This window comes from Peromyscus leucopus, chromosome 3 (genome assembly GCF_004664715.2).
Source record: "Peromyscus leucopus breed LL Stock chromosome 3, UCI_PerLeu_2.1, whole genome shotgun sequence".
Lineage (NCBI taxonomy): Eukaryota > Metazoa > Chordata > Mammalia > Rodentia > Cricetidae > Peromyscus > Peromyscus leucopus.
Window position 1 is genome coordinate 137,808,704 of NC_051065.1, and position 24,610 is coordinate 137,833,313.

The 24,610-nt window shown below is 43.6% G+C and overlaps 1 protein-coding gene across 4 annotated transcripts in view; it reads left to right on the top strand.

Annotated features, from left to right (window-relative positions):
- Nucleotides 1-24,610, top strand: part of Grin2b (glutamate ionotropic receptor NMDA type subunit 2B) — a 453,056-nt gene that overhangs the window by 408,765 nt on the left and 19,681 nt on the right. For all 4 annotated transcript variants that reach the window (XM_028872157.2, XM_028872158.2, XM_028872156.2 and 1 more), the window contains 3 exons: nucleotides 19,050-19,210; nucleotides 20,967-21,154; nucleotides 23,511-23,749. In XM_028872157.2, the coding sequence (XP_028727990.1) occupies nucleotides 19,050-19,210; nucleotides 20,967-21,154; nucleotides 23,511-23,749 (588 nt within the window). The remainder of the gene's footprint in view (nucleotides 1-19,049; nucleotides 19,211-20,966; nucleotides 21,155-23,510; nucleotides 23,750-24,610) is intronic.

The window sequence follows — 24,610 nt, forward strand, 5'->3', positions numbered from 1 at the left end:
AGTCACCTGATGAAGACTTATTTCTACTTTGATTGCCTTACCTTGTCCTAGCATTCACAGGCTCCTCTTGAGTTAGAATTGTGGTCTCACCTGTCAATGTTGTAAGCTAGGTATTCTGCAGGGCAGTGAGGGGCATTCCTGTGAAAAGGCTGCTGTCTCTGTGGTGTGGGGATGGGGTGGGAATTTGGTGTTGGGCACAGGCCATGCCTGTAAGGTGGCTTCAGCTCCTCATTGGAAGTGTTCTGAAAACACTCATCATCTGTAGGCCCATGTACCAGAAAGTATCTCTCAAGATAATAAGTGACCCAGTTGAGAAACCTTTTCACTTGTACCCACTCATGATGGTATTGGCTACTTACATGGCCAGGATTCAGTGAAAAGCAGGAGTCATTGAAGGAAAGTGGCTCCCAAAGCAATCTATCATCTGGGCTGACTGGTCTGAGTGACAGCCATTTTCCTGGAATTCTTTCATGGTTACTTATGCATAGCTGGGACCAAAATGTCTGGTTTTAGAGGACTCCATTGTAGCTGAAGTTTTCCTGTGTCCCACCTGGTCCATGATCAGGACAAATCTCTCTCACCCACCAGTCCTGCAGCCGCTTGGACCCAAGTAAACACACAGAGACTTATGTTAATTAAAACTGCTCAGCCATTAGCTCAGGCCTACCACTGACTATCTCTTACATTTAAACTAACCCATAATTCTTATTTGTGTTTAGCCACGTGGCTTGGTACCTTTTCTAAGTTCTGCCTTCACATCTTGCTTCCTCTGTGTCTGGCTTGCGACTCCTGACCCTTCCCAGAATTCTCTTCTCTGCTTGTCCTGCCTATGCTTCCTGCCTGGCTACTGACCAATCAGCATTTTATTTATTAACCAATCAGAGCCTCACATTTACAGTATATAGAGTGATATCCACATCACCCCATCTGTAGTTGGTTGTACCCATGTGATTAACAGCAGAACATAATGGTAGCAGGAGCATGTGGTAAGGTTCATGTCATGATGGACAGGAGAGAGGGTATGGGGCTCAGAGTGGCTCTTCCTCTTTTGGTTAGTCCTCTCCGTATAAGCATACCTTGAGGTGCTTTAAGACTCTTCTGGGTGCTTCTAAATCCAGCCATGTTGACAGCCAATATCACCATCACAAATGCTTTTATGTGCTTATAATTCTGGTTTAAATCTTTATATAAAAACAAAGCAACTTTAAGCTGTCTCTTGAAATACATTTTACAGACTACTTATGTTGGGAAAATGGAATTATTGTTTATTCTTCTGTCAGTAAGACATCTTTTCAGATCAGCTCCCTGTTAAGCCCAAGATCCTGTAGCTGAAAAGAACAGGAATCTTGATCTTGTAGACACACCTGTGTAGGAAAATCGAGACTGTTAGGCTTGGAATCCAGAACTGAATAAAGCATCACAATAGCCCAGGAAATGGGCATAAGTACTGACAGAGGAAGTTCATGGGCTGCCCCTTTGGAAGGCAATAGACTGCTCTCAGTGACTGTCTACACTTACTAAAGGATGAATGCTCCTAGAACACAAGCTGGTGCTAACACTGAAGTTCTGCTCTCTGGTGGATTAAATTGCCCTTAATTAGCTACCCATTTGCAGTGTTGTTTCACTGAGGAACTGTGTTAATGTTTTTCAACAGCTGATTTAGAAATGAACTATTGAGAATGGTATGTCCTTAGCTTGGAGCCTGTGGAAAAATGCATTCCAAAGCCACACATAAATTAGCATTTGTATGGTGTGCTCTTTTTCAACATGAGCAATCATGGCCCCCATCCATGATAACCACTGTTATAAAACTGCCTTGACAACTCCAGAGAGCTCACCAGTCATTCATGACCCCTAGGTGACACTCTGTCAGCTAAGTGCTTCACATCATTTCATTTTGTTGATTTTGCACCAAAACTTTTTTAGGCAGATGCTACACCAAGGAGAAAAACATGACAAGGGGCCGTATGGTCTTGCTCTGTTCCTAAACCCCTGGCTGATCCTGCCTCTCCAAGAGAGTCCCAGGCTCCCAGCTATGCATATCCACTGTTGCTGTGTTCATCTTAGTGTCCCTCTGAAAACTGGTCCTGACCTTCATAAGCCCTTTGCTCAGTCTGGAGCCCTGCCTCCTCCTCACCTTTGTAAATTGGTTGACTTCTCTTTGTATGATTTACCTGGAGATTTTGTTTAAGACCATGAATTCTCTGCATTTAACGTATTAGCTAGTATAAGGATGATACCCAGTATATAGATACCTAGAATATAGATGATACCTAGGATATTAATGATATCTAGAATATAGCTAATACCTAGGATATAGAAGCAACTCACTCACCAGAAGCATATTGGATGGTTACTAGTCACCCTTGAGTGGAGCTGCCTAAGTGAGCAAATGAGGTACTCAACATGATTTTAGTACAAGTGTAGTCCAACAGTGCATGGGAACCCTATTGTGGGGTAGCAAAGACATGGAGAAACAATCTCAGAACAAAAGACCAATGAGAAAGGGAGAAATTGAGTTCCAAAGGCATAGCATGAATCAGGTATGGTGGCACTTAGGAGAATGGAGGCAGGAGGATAGAGTTCAAGGTCAGTCTTGGCTACACAATGAGTTCAATCACATCTTGCACTTTGGAGCACTAGACAGAATCACAAATGTAATGTCAGAGGCATTTCCGTGAATGTTCCTTTCCTTGTTAAAAAAAAAAAAAATAGTTTGCCTTTCACCCTAAGCCTTGTTCTCCTCACCTTTAATTGTTTAATGAACTAACCTTTAATAGTTTTCTATGCCTCAGATTTTACTTGGTCCTAACACCGTTGTACCAGCATGAAAGATGGCCCAACTTCATCCTTGCCTTATCCTACTTTGGTCTTTAGCTTTCTGTTAAAATGTAGCCTTCTGGCTGGTGGGAGAAGCAGATAGGCAGATCTCTGTGAGTTTGAAGCCAGCCTGGTCTACAGAACTAGTTCCAGGACACCTAGGGCTACACAGAGAAACCCTGTCTCCAAAAACAAAGAGACAAAACAAACAAACAAAAACAAAAAACAGCATTCCAACTTTCCAAATGCCACATGTGGTCCACTAGGGCTCTAATGTCTTTCTTGACTCAGCTTTTGGCAAGCACAGTTCCTGTTCCTCCTTGCCATGGTACTCCAGTCAGAACTCTTTTGCATGCTTTCTAGATGAACATCATCCCTTTAATATTCTCTCTCCTCATCCTGACCTTCTGTTTTCATGTGTGTTGTAATTTGAAAGTAAAACACTCCCCAGCCTCCCACCCACCCCCCAAACAGTTCATGTGTTTCACCCTGGGTCACCAGCTGGTGGCACTGTTTTGGAGGGCTGTGTAACCCTTGGAAGTGCAGTTTTACTGAAGGAAATGACTTCCTGGCGGTGGGCTTTGAGGTTTAGTAGTGTGGGCTCCACTTCCTTTTCTCCGCTCCTGCCATCTTACGCTGCCAACACCCTGCCTTCTGCACCCCTTCTTAAGCCATGAGCCAAAGCAAACGCTTTCCTCTTTGAGTAGCTTTTGTGGGGTATTGGTTCACAGTGATAAGGAAAGGGACTAACAGGAGGTAGTTCTGTTCTCTTTTGCAAGTATCATGGTTCTTTGTCAGTGGATGGTGGGGGAGACAGTCTGCTTTACAATTGTTTATGAAACTGAAACAAGAAGCCAATTAATAGAATGGGGGAGCATGCTGGATGAGGCTGTGAAGAGGGATGCTTTTCTGTCTGGGATACAGCTTGATGGCAGAGCACTTGCCTAGCACTCCAATCTGAGCTGATGTTGTCAGCAGTCATTCAAATTTAGAGAGCACTTTCCATCCATCCTCTGAGATATTTCAGAAAACAAAATTTTTTCCTGTGTGTTTGGTAAGTTACTCCCACAGACCCAACTCAACTGCTCATCACTACCCTTTGACTAACCTGCCTGCTTCCTGGAGATACATGTCCCTTATTTCATAAGGATACTTCCGGTTTTTTTTTTTTTTTTTTTTTTTTAGTTCTGGGATTAGAACCCAGCACTCATCATTGAGCTATTTCTCCAGCTGCAAAAGCATCTCTCTTCACAGCCTATCTTGGCACTGTCTCCCGTTGTATTAATTAGCTTCTGACTTGAAGGTTTACAATTCAAGTCCAGCTTCTCTGCAGTCCATTGACAGAGAAACATGACACACAATGCTTGGATTCATGAAAGGAATCTCACTGTTGATTTTTTAATAGAATTATCATATCATGGAGTTTGATCAAGAAATATCCTCATTAATGAGGATAAAGAAATAGCCTCATTATAAGGCTATGTCCCTCTCAGTCAAATCTTTAAATTACAGGTGTGAGATGGACTCATCTACATAATCTTCCCAAGAATGACTTGCCATTCAGAGTGATCTACTCTGCCAGCAATCCAAATCCCTTCAGTCCATATGCTTCCTCTAAACAATGTATCTTCCCCAAGCCTAGGATGATGCAGAATTTGAGTGTTGTATGGGAAAAAAGTTAATACTTTTAAAGGTGTTTCTCTGATGTGAACTGGAAGTTTTTCTGAGCTACTTCAAGCTATGGGCTGGATTTAAGAGTAGAGTACTTCCAGGTGGCATATTCTCATCAGCAAAAGCTTCCATGGGTGCAGAAGCCAGACCTCAGGTCACCAAGTGGTATACAGTTTGAGAGATGCGGGAGACGTAGCCCAGTGGTAGATTGCTTACCTAGCAGGCTCAAGGTCCTAGGTACGATCTCCTCTTCTGTGGGGAGTGGTATTGAAAATCTAGGAGAGGCTCTAAATTTATTTAAATTTTGAAAAACTAAATTTATTTGTCCCCATTTCTTTATATATCATAGAAATCTCATGGTATGTAGCATAATATACTAATATTTAAGTATGTCTCCACAGTTTCCCTCTGTGTTCTATGCTATAACTTTCATGATTGCAAGAGCTCATTGGATGAGTGAATGAATGGTCCAGTGAATGAATGAGAAGAAAGTTCTTAAACTCATATAGTGTTTATGATTAAGACAAAGCCATCCGGTCTTTGTAGCTATTTGAATGTAAGAGATATTTTCATAACAAATGCCCCAGAGAAAGGGAAGGTGATGCAGATGAGAAATATTTGACATTTACAGTGCCAGATAGAATTTTCACACCTTTTAGTTTTTCCTCCTGTCAAGCCACTTAAATTAGGCAGACATTTAAGAAGAACACTGAATAAATGGGGTCTCCAACTGTGCTACTATTTTGACTTGTCAGATTCTAAATTGCAGTGTTCTTTCAGGACTTGTCTGGGAGATATTAGACCTCTTCAGAGCCCCTGGTTATCACGTCTCCCATCTGTGACTAGTAGAGTAGGTCCCTCTGGTACGCCAGTGCTGAGCTTGCTTTTCTTCCTGAGTGGAAAGATCCCCTTCTCAATGAGCAAGTGTTTGCAGAGCACCTGCCATTGTCCTGGGCAGCTCCAAAAGCAAAAGTCAGCCAAACCAAATGAACTATTAACACTTTCCACCTGTAGCAGGGATGAGGGACAGCTGACAACAAGCTCATATACAGGGATTATTAAAGGTAATAGTAGCTTAGATTTTGTTTGAAGCTATGGGTACCAGCAAAGACCAATGGCCCTTATTATTTCTTAAATTGTCCATGGTTTTTTGTATCTGAATTCCAACATAGCTTCCATATCTATATATTCTGATAACATGGCAGGTGTTCACTGAATGTATTTGAATAAATGATATTAAAGTCAAATATTAATTATGGATTAATAGTTTAGAATGACTTTCTACCCTTTGTCACTTGGGAATGTTGCATTCCATTCCTCTAACAACCTGGCTGATGATACTTTGCAGCAGTAATCTTCTAACACCTTATAACTGGAGGTCCCTCATGGGTGACTTAGGCACAGGGACTTTCCTGAGTCCTCAAGGCCCAAGGAGCAGAAGTCTCTGCCTGTCTTTACCATGGACTTTCCTCATTTCTTGAGCAGCTCAGGAACCCAAGACATGTACCAAGGTGATAGAAAAGGGTAGAGGGGACACAAATGGGGGCAGCCTTTCGATCTCCGACAGGTAATGACTTCCTGGCTTTTCTCTCCTCCCCTGTGCCATACAGAAGTGATTCAGTCTCCACTTCTCCAACTCCACTTCCCAGTTCACAAGTCTATAGGGAGGAATAAGGGGTAGTCTGGAAAATAAACCCAGGGCAGAGTAAGTCCAGGGAAAGAGTGTCAGTTAAACCAGTTTCTCTACCAAAGGGTTTGCATTCAGAGCCCTGTCCCTCAAGGTCCATTGCAAGCCTTAGAAAGATGCAATGTGCCTGGTGGGACAGGGCACCAGGCCACCTTGTGGCTCCAACGTTCTTTCAGCTGTGGTGTCTCTATGTAGAGCCAACCTTATTGACCAAAGGAAGAAGTCCTGCTGACCTTTGGATGGGTCACAATGTGACAGTGGATGCAAATGCTTGTCTTCCCATTTGTCAGTTTGAAACCCTTTGATCAGATGGATTGCCAGGACAGCATATGTGTGCCTGTCCCCTGACCTGTCCCCTCCTCTTTTCATCACTGGCCAGAGACCTCACCTGGCACAGTCTTTTGACAGTCTAAGCCCCACCCCAACTTCATGACTCTGAAGACATCAGTGCTGTCAGGAGCATTGGGTTGATCTGCAGATGACATCAGTGAGGCACCTTCCAGTGAGACATCCTGGTAGGAACCTCTAATAACTTCCCCTCCCCCAGTATCCAATCCACTGAGACTCCTGGGGCAACAACTTCAGAACCTCACTCTGTGGTGAATCCTTTACATCCTCCACCTAAAACTTTCCTTAAGGGCCATTGGTCTTTGCTGGTACCCATAGCTTCAAACAAAATCTGGAAACATCTCTGATGTTTCATCTGGGAGGCCATCTGGGAGGTGGAGTGCTGTGGAATGCAGGAAAACGCTTTCCAATAGTCTTGCCCGAAAGTAGGTTGGAGGAGCGCAGCGGAGGCCAGCTGTGACCCAGGACTACTGAAGGATAAAACACAAACCCCCGGCCCTCGTGCCTCTGGCTCCCTTCGTCCTCATGTTATCGTAATCATCCCCAACTCTGTCACATTTTTGATGCCAAAGAAATATCTGTACACATTGTCAAGTCCTAGATTTGACAAGCTCTTGTGGGAACTCAGCTCCGATACAGTTTTTGAAGGAAAATGAAGAAGGTGCCAAGAAAGATGTCCTCAGCTGACATGAAGACAAATTAACTCCTCGTCCCTGGGGATGACAGCCCAGCACGACATCTGAGCAACATCACTCGCGGCCATGCTGAATGATTCTGCATTAGCCAGCAAGCACTTTCAGTGGAGTTTGAGGCCTAATACACAGGATTCAGTTCATTCACTTATTAGATCATGCACATGGAGACGCTGTTTAGGGTCAGGGACTGTTCTAGGCACTGGAATTTTAACAGTAAGTACAACAGTCAAACATCACAATGTAAGGGGAAGGAGGGCAGAGTAAAAAAGGAAAGCGAATGATGTACAGTGTTAGCAGGTCTCAACTGCACACAGAGAAAAACCAAAGCAGAGGAAGCCATTGCAGGGGAGTCTCAGCTCTCCCTCAGCAGGTCAGGGCAGGCCTGGGAGTCTGGGCTGGTACAAATGGGGGACACTATCTGAGTTACCCAGGACTTTCTTGAGAATGCGTGGGCAGGAACCGCCTGGTATGTTCTGGCAACTACTAGGCAGTCGGGAGAGAAACCTGGGCATTGGAGGGCCAGGACAAGAGGTCAGTTCGGACTTCCTCACCTCCCTCACTCTGAACATGTTTCCATTCTCGTGCCCTTTTCATTTCTCTTCCCACTATGATATCACAGTCCACATTCTCAGCAGTTCCTAGTAGACGTTTCTTATGTGTCCCTCTGTTATCCCTGCTATATACTCATGCCGAGTCCTAATTCACTCAAATCCCATGTCCTCCCCTGGCTTGTCAGTCAGTGTGCTCAAGCTATGGCTTCTAACCTTCATGTACCGTGTTTACACATGCAGGCTTTCCTCCCACCTTCAGGGTTCACACTGTACTCATGAGCATTGATGTCCTTGCTCATGATAACCTACTTGCTCTGATGTCCTCCACAAGCCAATAGTCAGTTATGGCAAGTGTGTAAGGGTTACTCCACCCCAGCTCCACCCCCATTATGACATTCCCTGTATGCTCTAAGCTTTTATCAACCTTCCTTTCCCTACTTCCCACTTCAAAGTTGGTATGCACATCTGTTCTTTGGGTTCTTCAGACAGCCTGTTTTCTGAGCCTGTATTCTGTCTGCATGGGGTGGTGTGGTATGGCTTACAGTTATGTGTGGTGACTGTTTTAATTCTTTCTCTGCTCCCACCTAGCTATAAGGGTTGACCCAAATTATCTATCAGAGCATTAGTGGCCTTACCCATTAAGTAGGAATAAGAATGCCTACCTCATGGGATTAAAGAGAGGATTAATGGCTTGCTACATACAAGTTGTGGAGCACATAATGTGTACTTGGAGAAGTGTTAGCTGTTGCTGGCACTAAACTGTCATTATTCCAAGCTAAGCTGTAGTGTAGAGCTCATCTCCACAGCCAGGTTGACCCATGGGTGGGGTCTTGAGGGACCTCTCTGAAACTCACATTTCAAGATAGAAGAATTCAAATTTGAACATAGGTCTTTGATCCCTGAAGCAATACATACACTTAGTGTTTTAGAATTCAACTGTCTGCAGACCATGTACTTGTCCCATCTTTCCCAAGTTTACTGTGTTGTCATCTAGACCCTCTTTCTTTAATTTGGGGGGGGGTTGTGGGTTCCCCCACCCTGGTTCTTGAAATGGAGTCTTGCTATGTAGATGTCCATGGTTAATGGGAAGACACAGGAGTAAGCAGTGTGGTCATTTGCATTAATACTCCTGGGTAATGAAGAATGATAGTTGTTGTCTTACTGTAAAAGTCCAAAGTCTCCATTCTATGGAAATAGAGAGCAGGTCATTGTGTGTCAGGGACTGGGGGAGGTCTATATAGGAATATCATGAGGGAGCTTTTCAGGTAATGGAATTGTATTGTATCTTAACAGTACTGGTGACAAGATCTGTATGGTTAAAATTCATTGACATGTTCATAAATTGTACTGGCTGGTTTTGTGTCAACTTGACATAAGCTGGAGTTATCGGAGAGGAAGAAGCCGTAGTTGAGGAAATGCCTCCATGGGATCCAGCTGTAAGGCATTTTCTTAATTAGTGATCAATAGGGGAGGGCCCAGCCCACTGTGGGTGGTGCCATCCCTGGGCTGGTGGTCCCGGATTCTGTAAGATGGCATGCTGAGCAAGCCAGGGGAAGGAAGCCAGTAAGCAGCACCCCTCAATGGCTTCTGCATCAGCTCCTGCCTCCAGGATCCTGTCCTGCTTGAGTTCCTGTCCTGACTTCCTTCAGTGATGAACAGTGATGTGATAGGGTAAGCCAAAGAAACCCTCTTCTCCTCAATTTGCTTTTTGGTCATGGTGTTTTGTTGCATCGGTAGAAACCCTCACTAAGACATCAGTGATGATAATGATACCCAAAGTCAAGAGTTTGGAAGTACTGTGAAGGTGGAGGGTAATGACGATAAATAGGAATGGGAAGAGGAGAGTTCAGGAGAGATAAAGAGGGTCACTGTAGAATTTGTATCAGTATACACACTGCAGGCAGAACCCACCCATCTTTTCTCCTGAGGGCCTAGAAGGGCTGAGTGGCATTTGGGCATTGATTCTCTTTGTTATTCAAATGTAGAATCAGAAGTAAAGGGATGAATTATTTATGTGTGGGATCTTCACGCGCTGAAGACAAAAGCCCCCAGGTCCCTCATCGAAAGCAGGATAGCCTTGCACAGAGTCCAGCCTGCAGCTCTGCAAGGTCGCAGCTCTGGTTTGTTCTAACCTGCATGTGCTGATGGGACAGACTGAAGGAGAAGAGCCGTTTCCAGGCTGGTCTTCACACGGAAAGGCGCTTTCTCATCCCCTCCATTGCAGTAGAACCACTCTCCTTGTGTGGCATCACTCACCAGAACTAACTGAGGTTAATCTCCAGTTAACCTCCTAAGGACAGGCGACAGGTCACTGAGCTAGAGGTCTAGGTGAGAACAGCAGCCTGGACACCAGAGGCCATCTGCACTGAGGAGATATGGGGCATCATTTGTTGTTTCCAGTCCTTTGTCTTTCCGGTGGCCTCCAACACTTCACAAATGAGTTTTCACGCTCACATCAAGAAACTAACCGGGTTAGAGGGGAGTGTGGAAACAGCATCCCGTCCCCACCCCTACCATCCCAAACTCCACTTCCATCTTTGCGGCTTCAGTCTACCTGCTTCAGGAAGCCTTCCTCGAATCCTGGCCTGGTGGCAGCTGTTCTCATTTGCAATTTTTATGGCCACAGCACCTCCAGGGTCTCCCATGTTAGGTGGTGCTGTGGGATGTTTTGTATGTCCTGTGGGAGCCCTTCTTGGGTTCTTTGTGGCGTTACCCAGCAGGTCCACATAGAGGATGATTAGGACCATGGGCCTGAGTGCAGGTGTCTGAGATGGTCTGCACTTGGTTGTGCTGGGGGATGGTCTGTATGTCAAGTTGTTCTGATTGATCAATAAATAAACCTGATCGGTGCAGCAAATATACAATAACTGAGAGGAGAAATAAAAGAACAGGAAGGCAAGAGACACTGCAGCCGCCGCCATGATCAGCAGCATGTGAAGATGCCGGTAAGCCACCAGCCACGTGGCAAGGTATAGATTTATGGAAATGGACTAATTTAAGCTATAAGCACAGTTAGCAAGAAGCCTGCCACGGCCATACAGTTTGTAAGCAATATAAGTCTCTGTGTTTACTTGGTTGGGTCTGAGCGGCTGTGGGACTGGCGGGTGACAAAGATTTGTCCTGACTGTGGGCAAGGCAGAAAACTCTAGCAACAAGGTGGGGTGCAGGCAACATCCTTCATGGTCATGTGGGAGAGTGTAACATTTCTGTTGCTGTGATAAAACACCATGACCAAGGCAACTTAGAGAAGAAAAAGTTCATTTTGGCTTACGGTTCCAGAGGGTTAGAGTGCATAATAGCAAGGCAAAGGAAGCAGGCAGGCATGGAAATTGGAGCAGGATGCTGAGTGCTTACACTTGAACCACAAGCGCAAGGCAGAGAGGGAGGGAACTGCAGAGGCAGGTGGATTTTACCTCTGAACCTACCTGCAGTGACATACTTCAGGCAGGTCACAGCGACTCAACCTCCCCAAAGCACTGAGGACTAAGTATTCAAATGCAGGAACCTATGGGGGACATTCTCATTCAATCCACAACAAAACATCCCCAATGCCTCACATTGTTTTCATCCCCAACCCCTCCCTGTGTGCCTTGCCCACACTCCCCTCAGAGCTCAGGTCCTCTCCAGCTCCTGCTCCTCGGTTTGTTCCTCCTGGCCTGGTGGAGTGTGCTGGCTCCAGAGGACTCTCTCTAACACAAAGGCCTGGTTCTGTCATCCTGACAGAATCCTCCAGTTGCCTCCGATGACAATGGGCATGATGATAATGATAGCAGGAACCATGTTAACAATAACAGCTAATTCAGCATGCTTTGCATGTGCCAGGCAGGCGCTGTCCTAGGACATGGCTCATTCGGGAGAGCTAGCTGAATGTTCGTTCGCACTTGGTGCATAGACACACTCTACCAGTTTGGCAAGTGGGGCTCCGGCACAGAGAAGTTGCATGAGGTGTGCAAGCACTCACAGCTATCACATGTCAGAGCTGGGGCATGTACTAGGGGAGAGGCCCCCCTGTTTAGAATACCTTAGTGCAGTGGTTCTCAACCTTCTAAATGCTGTGACCCTTTAATACAGTTCCTCATGTTGTGGTGACCCCCAACTGTAAAATTATGTTCATTGTTACTTCATGACTGTAATTTTGCTACTGTTATGAATCATAATATAAATGTCTGCACTTTCTGATGATCTTAAGCCACTCTGTGAAAGGGTTGTTCAGCCCCCCCAAAGGGGTTGTGACCCCCAGGTTGATAACCACCGCCTTAGCGTGAGATCTCTAGTGCATAGATGTCAGCTTCCTTTGAGAGCCAGGCCATGCTTCCCTCTTTGTCTGTATCAGCCTTCTGCCTTATCCATGAGGCTCTAGCGAAGGAGAGGATACTCATGATCAGTGATAGTGCCTGAGCTTTCTCGCTCTGTAGGAACTGAATGAGAGTGGCTAGTATGTCTGCACTGGGTCTTTGAGTAGCTCATTTTGTCTAGACAGGGCTTTGCTTCTTCTGGCCAAGTAAAAAGCTCTTGTGTGTCACCCTTAGAGCTGCCCTTTGCCGTGTGTTCCCACAAGGCCTAGCTTCTCTGGAGCCTCCATCACTTTGTGCCTTACCCTGACTCACCAGTTCGGGCCTTTCTCTTGGCCAGTTCCTGGGCCTCTTGTATGTCCCGCATGTTCTTTGGAAACCCAGTCCTTCTTTTTCCGGTCTCAGTTCAAACACTACCTTCTCAGAGAGGCCTTTTGATGACTGCCAGTCAAAGTCAGTCTGTATCATTACCTGGTTTCTCTTGTCATGGAACACTTTATTTTCACTGTCTGAAACCAGTAACTCCTTGCAGTGATGCTACCCAAGTGCTTAGCGCCTCAAAGCAAGAACTGCTTCACTGTATTGTACTGTCTTGAGGATCAGATATCTGGGTAAAGCTTGGCTGAGTGTGTCTTCTATTTATGTGGCATGGATAAAGTCCCCTGATCTTCATCCAGAGGCTAAGCTGAACCTGGCTGAGCTTGAGGGTCCAGAATGGCTTTATTGCTATCTCTGATGTGCTGGCTGGAATGGGTAGAGCAGAGAGTCCATCAGAGGGTAGTCAGGAGCTCCCACAGATAACTGTCTCCAGTTTGGTAGCCTCAGGACTGGGGCTAGGCCTGGGTCCAAGACTAGGTATGTTGGACTCCTTATATACTAAAATGTTCCCTTGGAAAGAGGTTCAAGAGGCCAGTGAAGAAGCTACAAAGAAGCATACTTGCTTCCTGATCTCAGAAGTCTCAGTGCAGTACCTCTGGACTTCTCTGCATCAAGTCACCTGGTCACTATATGTCTTAGTTGGGGTTTCTATTTCCTGATCTCAGAAGTCTCAGGTAGTACCTCTGGACTTTTCTGCATCAAATCACCTGCTCATTGTGTGTCTTAGTTAGAGTCTTATTGCTGTGAAAAGACACTATGGCCATGGCAACTCTTATAGAGGAAAACATTGTGGCTGTCTCACTTACAGTTCAGAGGTCCAGTCCATTATCATCACGGCAGAACATGGTAGAGAGTACTGGCAGACATGATGCTGGAGCTGGAGCTGAGGGTCCTACATCTCGCAGGCAACAGGAAGTGGTCTCAGTGTCAAACTGAGCAAAGCTTGAGCATAGGAAGCCTCAAAGCCCATCCCCATGGTGACACACTTCTCCAACAAGACCACGCCTACTCCAGCAAGACCACACCTCCTAGTAGAACTTTCCTTCAAACTACCACAGCCTAGAATCAAAGAGAGGGAACATAGGGATATGATGTGAATGGCAAAATATGTGTGGCTAACTTTAGCTTACCACATATTTAAAATACATACATGCACATAGGTGTGCATGTTGATATGAACACACACATATGTACTGATGTATGTTTGCATACATTTACCTACCACTCTTCCTTGACATGAGCTTCTCGATCTTATTTGGCACTGCCATATCCTTTGCACCTAGAACCTTGTCTACACAGAATAAATACTTCCTGAATACAAATATAAATGGAAGAGTGTGTGCAAGAAGAAGTGAATGGCAGAATAAACAAACACTTGAATGAACACTTACATTTCTGACTCTCCTGGGAGGTTAGCTCCTGGAAATAGGGCCTGATGTTTTCTGTCTTTTCTTCATAGCTTAACATAGTCCTCTCCACTAATAGAGGCTTGGTAAATATTTGCCAAATGAATGGATGTATTCTAATTATCATATATAAAGAAGATGATGTGGTAATTCCCAGCACATACATAGGTGTTAAATGAATGTGGATATTATTAATGGATTAACAGAGTCCTGAACTTTGGAAAATCAAATTTCATATTTATTTGACTGTAAGAAAAAAAAAAACTGGACTAGACTGGACCCACTCCCCTAGTTCCTCTTTCCTTTTCATTGCCACAAGCTCTGCGAGAAGCTCCTTGGTGGGCTGGTGGCAGACAAACAGCCCCAGGAACCCACAGACTGATCCTTTGGGGTGCGAGTGAGGACCTTTGCTCCTGGTCCTCAGGCATCTTTCCTCTTGCATGACTGACTGCTGACACAAACTCACTTAAAGTCGGTAAGACAGAGGCTGAGATGCTGACGTGAAAGGCTCAGGGTGCTGCATCCTGATTCACTGCTCTCCTGGAGGAGCCAGAGAGATCACGATTCTCCTAACATTGTGCCTTGGTGTTACCTTTTGTGGTGTGAGCCTCAGTGACTGCCGGGAGCAAGCCTTGGATCCAGTGGAGAGGGTGGGAGCAAGCAACTGTGACACCAGAAAGGGAAGGGTAGCCTCCCAGGTGACCCCACTCACTTACATAGGGCCTCGCTTCCCAGGAAGCCAAGGCAAAATGACACGGCTGATCCCAGCTGGCTGTGGAAAATCTCAGCTTGTCCTTCTCCTTCACACAGCTTTGAGCAATATCCTTGACATCTCATCTTCATCTGTGAAATGGGCCTGAGGCCTGAGGCTCCTCCCCGTCTTTACTGTTATCCCAAACTGGGTGGAGCCTCGAAGACTGAATTGAAAGAAGCCTTACAGTGACAAAAGTGAATAGCAAGGAATGCTGGGTTGCTTTGTTGTTGTTGTGTGGTGGTGGTGTTTTGTTTTGTTTTTTTAATTCACTATCTTAAAATCAGACAGTGTTTTAAAATCTAATTGTTATTGGTGTTACAATTTTTTAAATTATTTGTCAAGGTCTTCCCTCTTCTGATTTAGATTCTTCACAGTAGACATATTTATTCCTCCTTTATACCCCAGAGACCATCAACTGTCATGGAGGTTAAACCACAGGGCTCTGCATCTTGGGGTGAGTTTTATTACAAGGGCATTTATTGAAACATCAAGGCATTTGGGAGTTCTCCTTTTTTTTCTTCCCCATGGGTCTCCTTAAGCATACTGTTTCCTATAAATGTGAATTTTAGTTAAGTTCAATGTCCAATGACAGTTTTTAAAGAGCTGCTTTATTTAAACCTACTATCAAGCTGAATAAGAATTTTCACAGGAGAAGGCAAGCTTACTTCTACATCTGCTCTGGCTAATTCTGAGCCTGTGTCTTCCCTGATGGCCCCGGACTGGCCTAGTTGAAGGGACAGATTAGAGAAAAAGACTTATCAGTCTGCCCAAACACTGCCTCATACAAGGCAATTTTAGATATTGGAACTTCATCGCCACAGAAGCAGCTAATAGTTTTGAGTTTCATACATTATTAAGTGCTTTCCTATCTATTACCTTAGTTATTAAAAAAATATTTCCAGGAAAAAAAATGGAATGTTGCCAGATTAAGGAACTTACCTGTGTTCCTGTTCCTATAATAGGCATAAGCAGTGACTGAATTTAAATCCAAATTGCCTCCAAGCTAAATTCTGTCCAAAGGACGACCCCCTCCCATCCTTCCCATTGTAGTCTAGGTTGTTTCTCTGGTTATGTGCTCATGGAAGATGCCTAAATGATGTAAGTCTTGTGCTGCTATTATCTAATTTGTTTTTTAAATAGCTTTAATTCATTTTCAGATTCTTCATCCCAGTTGGTGGCTTATCTTTTCATGATCACAACTGCATCTTTTAAAGAGAAGTTCTGAATCTTGATGAACTTTCATTTATCTTTACTTCCTCTGTTGGTGGGTTGTACACGTGATATATAGTCTTCATCTAATCCTAGGTTAAAAAAATGTTCTCATATATTTTCTCTTGAAAATTTTTACAACTTCTAGGTAATTGCTATTGATCTTGTGAGGTGAGGAATAAGGTTTGTTTTGTACAGGAACATCTAATTATCTTCACACCATTTGTTGAGAGCTCACTTATCTCCACTGAGCTGCCTTCGCGCTGTGTCTGTGCGTGTCTCTTGCTAGCTGCTCTCTTCTGTCAGCCTTCCCCTTCATCATCTTCACACCAAGGCAGTAACAGCACCTTCAGTGTGTCTTCAAATCCTTCTGTGTTGCTCTCTCTTCTCCTTGAAAATGGCATTTGCTACTCTAGGTCTTCATTTTTATGTTTTATTTAGCTATGGATATGGATATGATTGTAAAATAACATAGAAAACTTAAAGATCGTTTCACATGAAAAGATCATGTTACAAAGTTAGAAACATCTTAGCTTTGTGACTCCTCAGGAAGTAGGAACATTGGGCAGAGGATCCTTTGTTCATCAAAAGTTGTGTGTACCCTGCATACGTTGTTTTTTTTTTTTAAAAAAAATACCTCGATGATAATAATTCATATTAGATCTGAATTGGCTGTAATTCCTATTGGGGAGCGGTCTCTCAGTCAGTGTTTGTATCTATTGTCATTGTCTGAGCAAAGTGCGGATTTACAGGTGAGGGGTTGTAGCTGACTACACTGGCTGCTGTCTCCTGTGCTCTCCAGTCTGCTCTGGATTGGGGGATGGTTTTCTTCAGATTTGTGGGGAGTTCTATTTGACAGTAATGTGTGAAGTATTCTGGTATCTGTCTCTTTTATTAAAGCACAGTCTTGTTTACTGTAAGCTCACTATCTGCGGGGCACAGTGAGGAGTCATTCTTAATTAGGCCCTGGTAACACTGATGATCTTGGCCACCACTGCCACTGGGTGCTACTGAGAAAATTATCCTCATTGTTCCCTGTTTCATCTTTTGTCCAATGAAAGGCTTAAGCTAGTTAGCTTTGAGCAAACAACTCGACTCTAAAGTCTCTGATCTTCTACTATCCTTATTTACTTAAAATTGTAAACTTTATCAAAAATAAACAAAGGCTATTAATAGTATAAATCATGGTGATCACAAAAGGGAAGTTTTCCAGTTGGGATGTCTGGTCTTTTGAGGCACTCAAACATCCCACCACCACAGCATGAGTCTCTGACTCCCAACTATGGCCAACGCTGAGTAGTTGGAGCGGCTGCGATGGTGCCTTGTGCTAGGAGAACCTATGGCCCAGGAAGCCCTCGCATTCTGAAAAGAATAAGAATAGCCACTGAACCTAGACCATTCAAAAAGCTTAGTGGTCCCTCAGGGATGGGCTAGGTTTTCAAATACGTCTCCAGGGTAACAGGTACAGTACTGAAACCAAGAGCACTTAAAACATCTTCACTGTCCCCTCTATGCTAAGGTCCAGCTTTGTGCCCGTATTCTCTGTCATCTTAGCTATAGTTACAGGACAAGAAGATTGGACAGCCTGCTGCTTATCAGCCAACAAAATTGAAATGTACATGAGTTTAAAACAATATGGGACCTTGACTGAATGCCTACTGTCTCAGTTTGCTTTCTATTGCTGTGATGAAGCCTCTGACCATGGGCCCATATGGAGAAGGAGAGGCTATTTGGCTTATGTAAGTCCCAATCACAGTCCATCAATGAGAGAAGCCAAGGCAGGGACTCAAGCATGGCAGGAACCTGGAGGCAGGAACTAAAGCCAAAACCATGGAGGAGTGTTGCTTCCTGGATTGTTCTCTGTGGCTTTTTCAGGTTTGTTTTTTCCCTTACAAAAGCCCAGGACCACCTGTGCAAAGGTGGCACTGCCCCCAGTGGACTAGGCCCGCCCACATCAATCACTAATCAAGAAAATACCTTACAGACCTGCCTACAGGACAATGTGTTGTAGGTGTTTTCTTAGTTGAAGTCCCTCTAACTAGGTGACCTGGTTGGTGTCAAGCAGCCCTACTGTGTGTCAGGTGCTGTGCCAGCTTCTCTTGCCCTATGTTAAGGATGCCGTGGTCTTGAAAGCTGGACATCATCAACTCCTTGTTATGGAGGAGGAGATGCTGCACAGTTTCTGTTAATGACCAGAGTCAGGAAATAGCAAGTGGCAAAGCTGGTCTTCATGTCTGTCTCAACCTCAAGCTTAACCTATTCATGGCCACATCAAAGACTAGTTCTCAGTACTTAGCCAGTATATTTAGGGAATTGTTGAATTTATAGTATGAACCATAGTCCTCTAAACCAGAATAACAAGTACTGATGGATCACTTTGGGGTCAATTTGATAGAAGGAAGAATTCACAGAAGCAGTTGCTTTGAGCTATATTTTGAAATGAAGGACATGAATTGCCCTGAAGAGAAAGGTGAGTTTGTGTTAAAGAGATGGATTCGATGAGGCTGTGAAAATACAAATGGTCAAATTATGTGCCCTGGAAGCAACATTAAGACATAACTCATTGTAGGGTAATAGCTAGGAATAAAACTGACGTCATAGGGATAGAATCCAAGAAATTTCAATTCTAGTGCTAGGCGCTGGAGATACTCTCTCAGAATTTAAGCAAGAAGGAAACATAGTCAAAGTGACATGGGATTTGCAAGTTATCCAATAGCAGGTATAGGATCAATGGGATTTTGAGTACTTTGAAGGTCAAGGGAAAATTTCTCAGCAAAATATATTTGATATTCAAACATTATCTTCATGAACATAATGCTGTGTGACCTTAATTGTACAATGGCAGTGTATTAAGAGGCCTGAGTGCAGATTTTAGACAATTTTTGGAAATAAAGGTAACTAATCTACCACAGTTGAACTGTATCATACCACTTCCAGCCTCATCATCACTGGTATTGTGCTGTGTGCAGAGAAGGAACACACAGGTTAGAGATTAAACTCAGGGTTGGACAAATAGAAATCTCTTAACAATATATATTAAATTGAGTTGAACTGAAGTCCACTTCAGAAGGCAATTACTGCTCCTGAGTGAGGGCTAATGTGTTTGGTGAATTATAGTTGGTTCTTTTCCATTATAAACTCACTAATGCTGACTAAATGTCTCTTCACATTTTTCTAAAGCATTTCTTCCTTTCTCTGTTCTGCCTATCTCTCTCTCTCTCTTTCTTTCTCTCTCCAGTTCCAGAGGCCTAATGACTTTTCACCCCCTTTCCGCTTTGGGACTGTGCCCAATGGCAGCACAGAGAGGAATATCCGCAATAACTATGCAGAAATGCATGCCTACATGGGAAAGTTCAACCAAAGGGGTGTAGATGATGCATTGCTCTCCCTGAAAACGGGGTAAGAATGGCCTCCAAGCTCAGAGTGATATGTTTCTCACATCCATTAGTCACAGATTGAACTGGTACCATAATCATTAAATCAAAGACTGTTTCCAAGTTAAATTGGACAGCGACATTGCAACCATTGTACAAAAATTTGTATGCTGTGACTTGCTTCTATGTACCATCCTGCAAACCATTTTCTGCTTGCATGATTGTGGCCATGGAGTGGAAATGAAACAGATCAAAAAGCAGAAGGAGGGATCAAGGAGAGAGCTCACACATGCTACACATGTGCTATAGTCTAAGAGGTGGAAAAGACAGTTCTGGGCTCTTTGGACAAGGGAGAAATAAAAGAGGAAGCGTGCAAACGTTTTCAGTTAACAACAAAAATGTGCTGATTGAGCATTAATCCCAGCTTTGATTATCATTCCTCATAGCCCTTCTCTGTACCCTGGATGTATTTGTTCACAAACTGTCGATATACTGTCATGTAGCTCCCCGGGCACATTGTCCTTTTATTTGAAAGCCAGAATTGTGAAAAATGGTCAACACTGGACACTGTAAATGTTGAGATTTGGAGGCTAATGGGTCATACAACTGTTTCCCTTTGTTCTATGATGACTACTAGCCTGTGGACCTTGTCTGGTCACCCTTGCACCTCAAGGTCTCCAAGCACCACCCAGACATGTGGACATTTAAAATACTGTGAGATTCAATCTTACTGCTGTAAACAAAGTCACAACAGATTTCAGAAGTTGGGATCTGAAGTTAGGGTAGGAGTACTCTGGATAGTCCAAACCATGGGACACGCAGAGTTATACCAGAATGTTGGTATTTGGGCATGCTGCCAACCTTTACCTGTTAAGATGCACTTTATAAAATGTCCTGTGGCTTGTCATGTCAGAAAGAGATTGTTTTTCTTGAAGAGGGACAAAGATCCCTAACTTGTAAATGTTCGGGCGGGAGCGGGGGTTGCATGGTCTGCTTCCTTTCAGAACTGTTACTTGCATGGCTTCATCTGAGCTGCTTCCTCTGCCTCTAACATGTGGAAATGTTGGTTGGAAACAGTGTTGCATGCCTTCCTGCTCTCCGCTCAGATCTTTTCTCTACATGTCCCTTCTTTGCAGAGCCCGGTGTCTCACGGGATGTGCATGTACCCTTAGGGATTTGAATGACCTGGGTTCTTCTGTATGTCACCTTCTCTTGCAGTGTTGCACATTTGCTTTGGCACAAGTTTGTGCTGTCACCACTCTGGCCCCTCGAAGCAAAGTCTTATGAGACAAGAGAACAGTGAAATCTTTCTGACTGCCAAAATAGCCATACATCTCCTGAAACATGTACACCTACACTTTCCCCCACTCTGGACTGTAATGAACTGAGAAATGAAAAACGTTATATAAGTCTTTACCCATGCTATTTGTTATCATTGTGGTGCTTACTTTTCATTATTTGTGTTATTATTTTTATTGATTCCTTTTTACTCTTTCTCCTTTTCAGACACAGCTTATGAGTTGGCCTCAGGCCCAACTTACATTCTTACCATTCCTAGTGGGAGGAGAAAAAAATAAACAACTCTTTTCAACCTGAAGTCCCAACAAGAGCACCACCCCGGGATGCAGGCTTTAGGCTCTGACAATAGTCTTGAGCCTCACTGTTAGCCAGTCCTCCACATAGCTTCGGGAACCCCAGCACTTCATACTAGTGGCCCCATAGGTAGTTTTGGGGTGTCATTTCCCCCTTGGTATTTGTTGGTTTGTCTCTTTCCTGTGCAGGAAGCTCGATGCTTTCATCTATGATGCAGCTGTGCTCAACTACATGGCCGGAAGAGATGAAGGCTGCAAGCTGGTGACCATTGGCAGTGGCAAGGTCTTTGCTTCTACTGGCTATGGCATTGCCATCCAGAAAGATTCTGGGTGGAAGCGCCAAGTGGACCTTGCTATTCTGCAGCTATTTGGAGATGGTGAGTTAAAGAAAGGGGAAGTGTTCACTTGGTCTCAACCAATGGCCATTCTGAAATAGCAACCTCTCTTCTCTGCATATCCAAAACAGCTTGTCACAGGATGTGATAAGATTGAAGAGCACTTTTTAGATTCCTGGGGTCACCATAACAAATGACATGAATGGAAAGACATAAACAGTAGGATTCACTGTGCTGAAGCTCTGGGCACTGTAGGTGTCAATACAGCTGTCTTTATTGGAAGTGGTGAAGGAGAATCCTCCTCATGCTTGTCCCATGACTTTTGTTACCTTGCTGGTTCTACTTGGTATTCCTTGACCTGTGAAAGCACCACTCAGACCTTTACATTCATTCTACCTGGGTGCATGTTTTTATTCTGTATTCATCTCTCTCTGAATTCACATTTTCGTTAAAGCCAATCATATGAGACTGTGTTCCAGTGTGACCTCACCATGATCAATTACATCTGCAATGACCTTATTTCCAAATAAAGCCACATCCTAAGCTACCAGAAGTTAGGAGTTCAATAAATGAATTGCAAGGAGATTCACTTTAACCTGCATGGGGTAAAAGATGAAGGAAGAGATTAAAGTGGTTGGTGACAAGTGTACATTTGAAGAAGATTGTGTGGTATAATGAAACCACTCAGGGATGGAGTAGGTTACAGTTAGACGTTTCAGATATCACTCCACGAGTGGCCTGAAACAGAACTGTAGGGAAGTGCTCTTTCTGTTCTCAGAGAAGTGAGTGTGTGGCTGTTTCCTCATCCTTCACTCTGTTCTGCCTTGACCATTATTGCTGAAGAGGCAGAGGGAGATGTAGATACCAAAAGGTGCTTTACTGTGTCTTTCCAGTGGTGGACTGAACACTGAGAAAATTTAGTTCATTAAACTACTATCTTCTGAATTTCTCTTCACTTCATTATCCAAAGCACTGACTCTTCCCACCAGCCCTCACACACAAGCTAATCCAGAGACAGATGGGCCTCACTCTGCATGGTCCCCCTGCCCATCAGCTATGTGGGTTTATCGTGGCTGTAGGACCTTTTCTGTTGGGAAAGACATCAGAGACAATCCCACAGATAGGTTTCCAGACTCCAGCTGCATCTGGCTGCTGCACTACTTAGGAAAAGCATTGTTGAATTGAAGAAGAAAGAAATAAAAGTGAGTGGAGTCCCATTAGGAAAAGTAGAGGTTTTATAGCTGCAACCTTGACAAACCATGTTGGTATAACTAATAGTCACAGCCAAATGGATCCTTATTCTATGACCAAGTCCATCAGTAGAGAGGACTTTGGCCTTCACTGGGCCATACAAAGTTCAAACTTTTGTCCGAACCTGAATTGACAGACCAGTTTCCTTCATGAGATTTCTAGAATTTCATGTGTGTGGAATTAGTGACATTCTAGGGTACATGATTTATTTATTTATTTATTTATTTATTTATTTATTTTGGTCTAAGGTTTCTACATTTCTACTGACTAATTTTCAGTGATAGTAGATAAAAGTCATTGAGATCTGACAGAACTGACGTAATCAATGCTCCCTTAAGCAGGGTGGAGAAGAAGCAGGTTCTACTAGAGTGGTCTTGTTTCATTTCGGTTTACTCCTCTTTTGCTTTTCATATTTTCTCTATAAGAGATCTGTAATTCTGTGAGACCATAGGGATTCAACCCTTCTCCAATCTCTTTCAACTTCTTCCCCAATCTAATCTGCTCTGTATAATCCCAACATTCTTACCCATTGATTATGTTATTCCCAGTATCTATAAAATAAAGGACAGAGTGTTTAACCTCAGAATCCTTGCATTAATTGTTTTATTAAGCTTTCTTACTGAGGGTCATTCTGTTTGAACTGTTTTTCTTGCCTCTCCTTAAATGAGTCTCTGTTTCCCCACCCCTTCCTCATTGAGTATGCTATTTCTACATTCTGGAATGCTTTTATGTACAATAAAAATTAAAATCCATTCCCACTCTCAAGTTCTTCCCCCTCCCTGCTCTTTCTCCCATTGACCACTTTGTCTATGAGCTGTTGTTACTGATTGAAACTCTTGTTCTTTGCATAGCATATTGCGCATGATAGCCAGCATTGAGCTGCCAATTTACACTGGATAAAGGAGAGCCACAGGGAAGTTCCATGTGTTTGTTTCACCCATAGTTCATTCATTACATTTTCACTGAATACTTAGGGATATATTGGTGAGATGAGATGTAATGGTGTTAATAAAAAGTATTAATTTTCTCTCTTTGTGTTTGTCTCTTTCCGTCATATTTTTATGCCCTTCAACTTTCTTCCTACTTTGTCTCATCTCTCCTCCCTCCTTCCCTCCTTTATCTGTCTCCATCCCTGCCCTTTTTCTAGGGGAGATGGAAGAACTGGAAGCTCTCTGGCTCACTGGCATTTGCCACAATGAAAAGAATGAGGTTATGAGCAGCCAGCTGGACATCGACAACATGGCAGGCGTCTTCTATATGCTGGGGGCAGCTATGGCTCTCAGCCTCATCACCTTCATCTGTGAACATCTGTTCTATTGGCAGTTCCGACATTGTTTCATGGGTGTCTGTTCTGGCAAGCCTGGCATGGTCTTCTCCATCAGCAGAGTAAGTGTTTTGATTTAAGTACCCAGAGCTTGTTAAGGATGGTTTAGCCTTGTTCTGTGCCAAGCAGAGAGACCCAATAGAGTGTTAAACTCCAGCCTTAGGTAGCTAAAGCATGAAACCACATCATGTGCACTTCTCCAGGAGTCTATGGGAAAGAAATTCAAGTGTTTCTAAGATGGGTGATGCTATGTTTCCTTCCATTTGAGACTCAGACATTTGATTCTCAATTTTAAAAAAGGGTAGATCTCTCAAAATAGAAGATTTGACTTTTCCCCATTTGCCTCTTACATCACCATTAATTGATTCTGTATAGGCTGCATTAATCTCTTGATCCTTAAATAATAGGGTGCGATATCTCTTATTCTAACACACAAAGGCGTATTACTGGTGGTTTTACTGTTCTCATATTTTAACTACATGTGAGGTGTGGGGAATTAAAGAGCCTAAAGGTTGGATGTGGTGGCACATACCTACAATACCAACACTGGGAGACTGAGACAAGAGGATTTTAAAAAGCCTAACAGAACCCAAGTCTTGACTCATAAAAAACTTATATTCCAAAACTTACTTAACTGGGGCAAGACTTCAGGCTAAGTTAGAGATCTTCTTCATCTCTAGGTCAGAGTGAGGTACTGGGGAAATAATTGGGTTTAGAGATCTTCATTTTGAGTTCAGGGTGGGATGTTGGGGAAATAGTTGAGAATATGAACCTCAGGTCACAGAGGGAAATTTTTTTAAAGAGTAGGATTCTCTGATGTTATTAATGCAGTTGTAGGACTCTCACATGAGTAGTGAACTCAAATGACCCTTTAAAGTTGAGGATTGTGTGTTCCATATATGACCAACCTTGACTCAAATGGA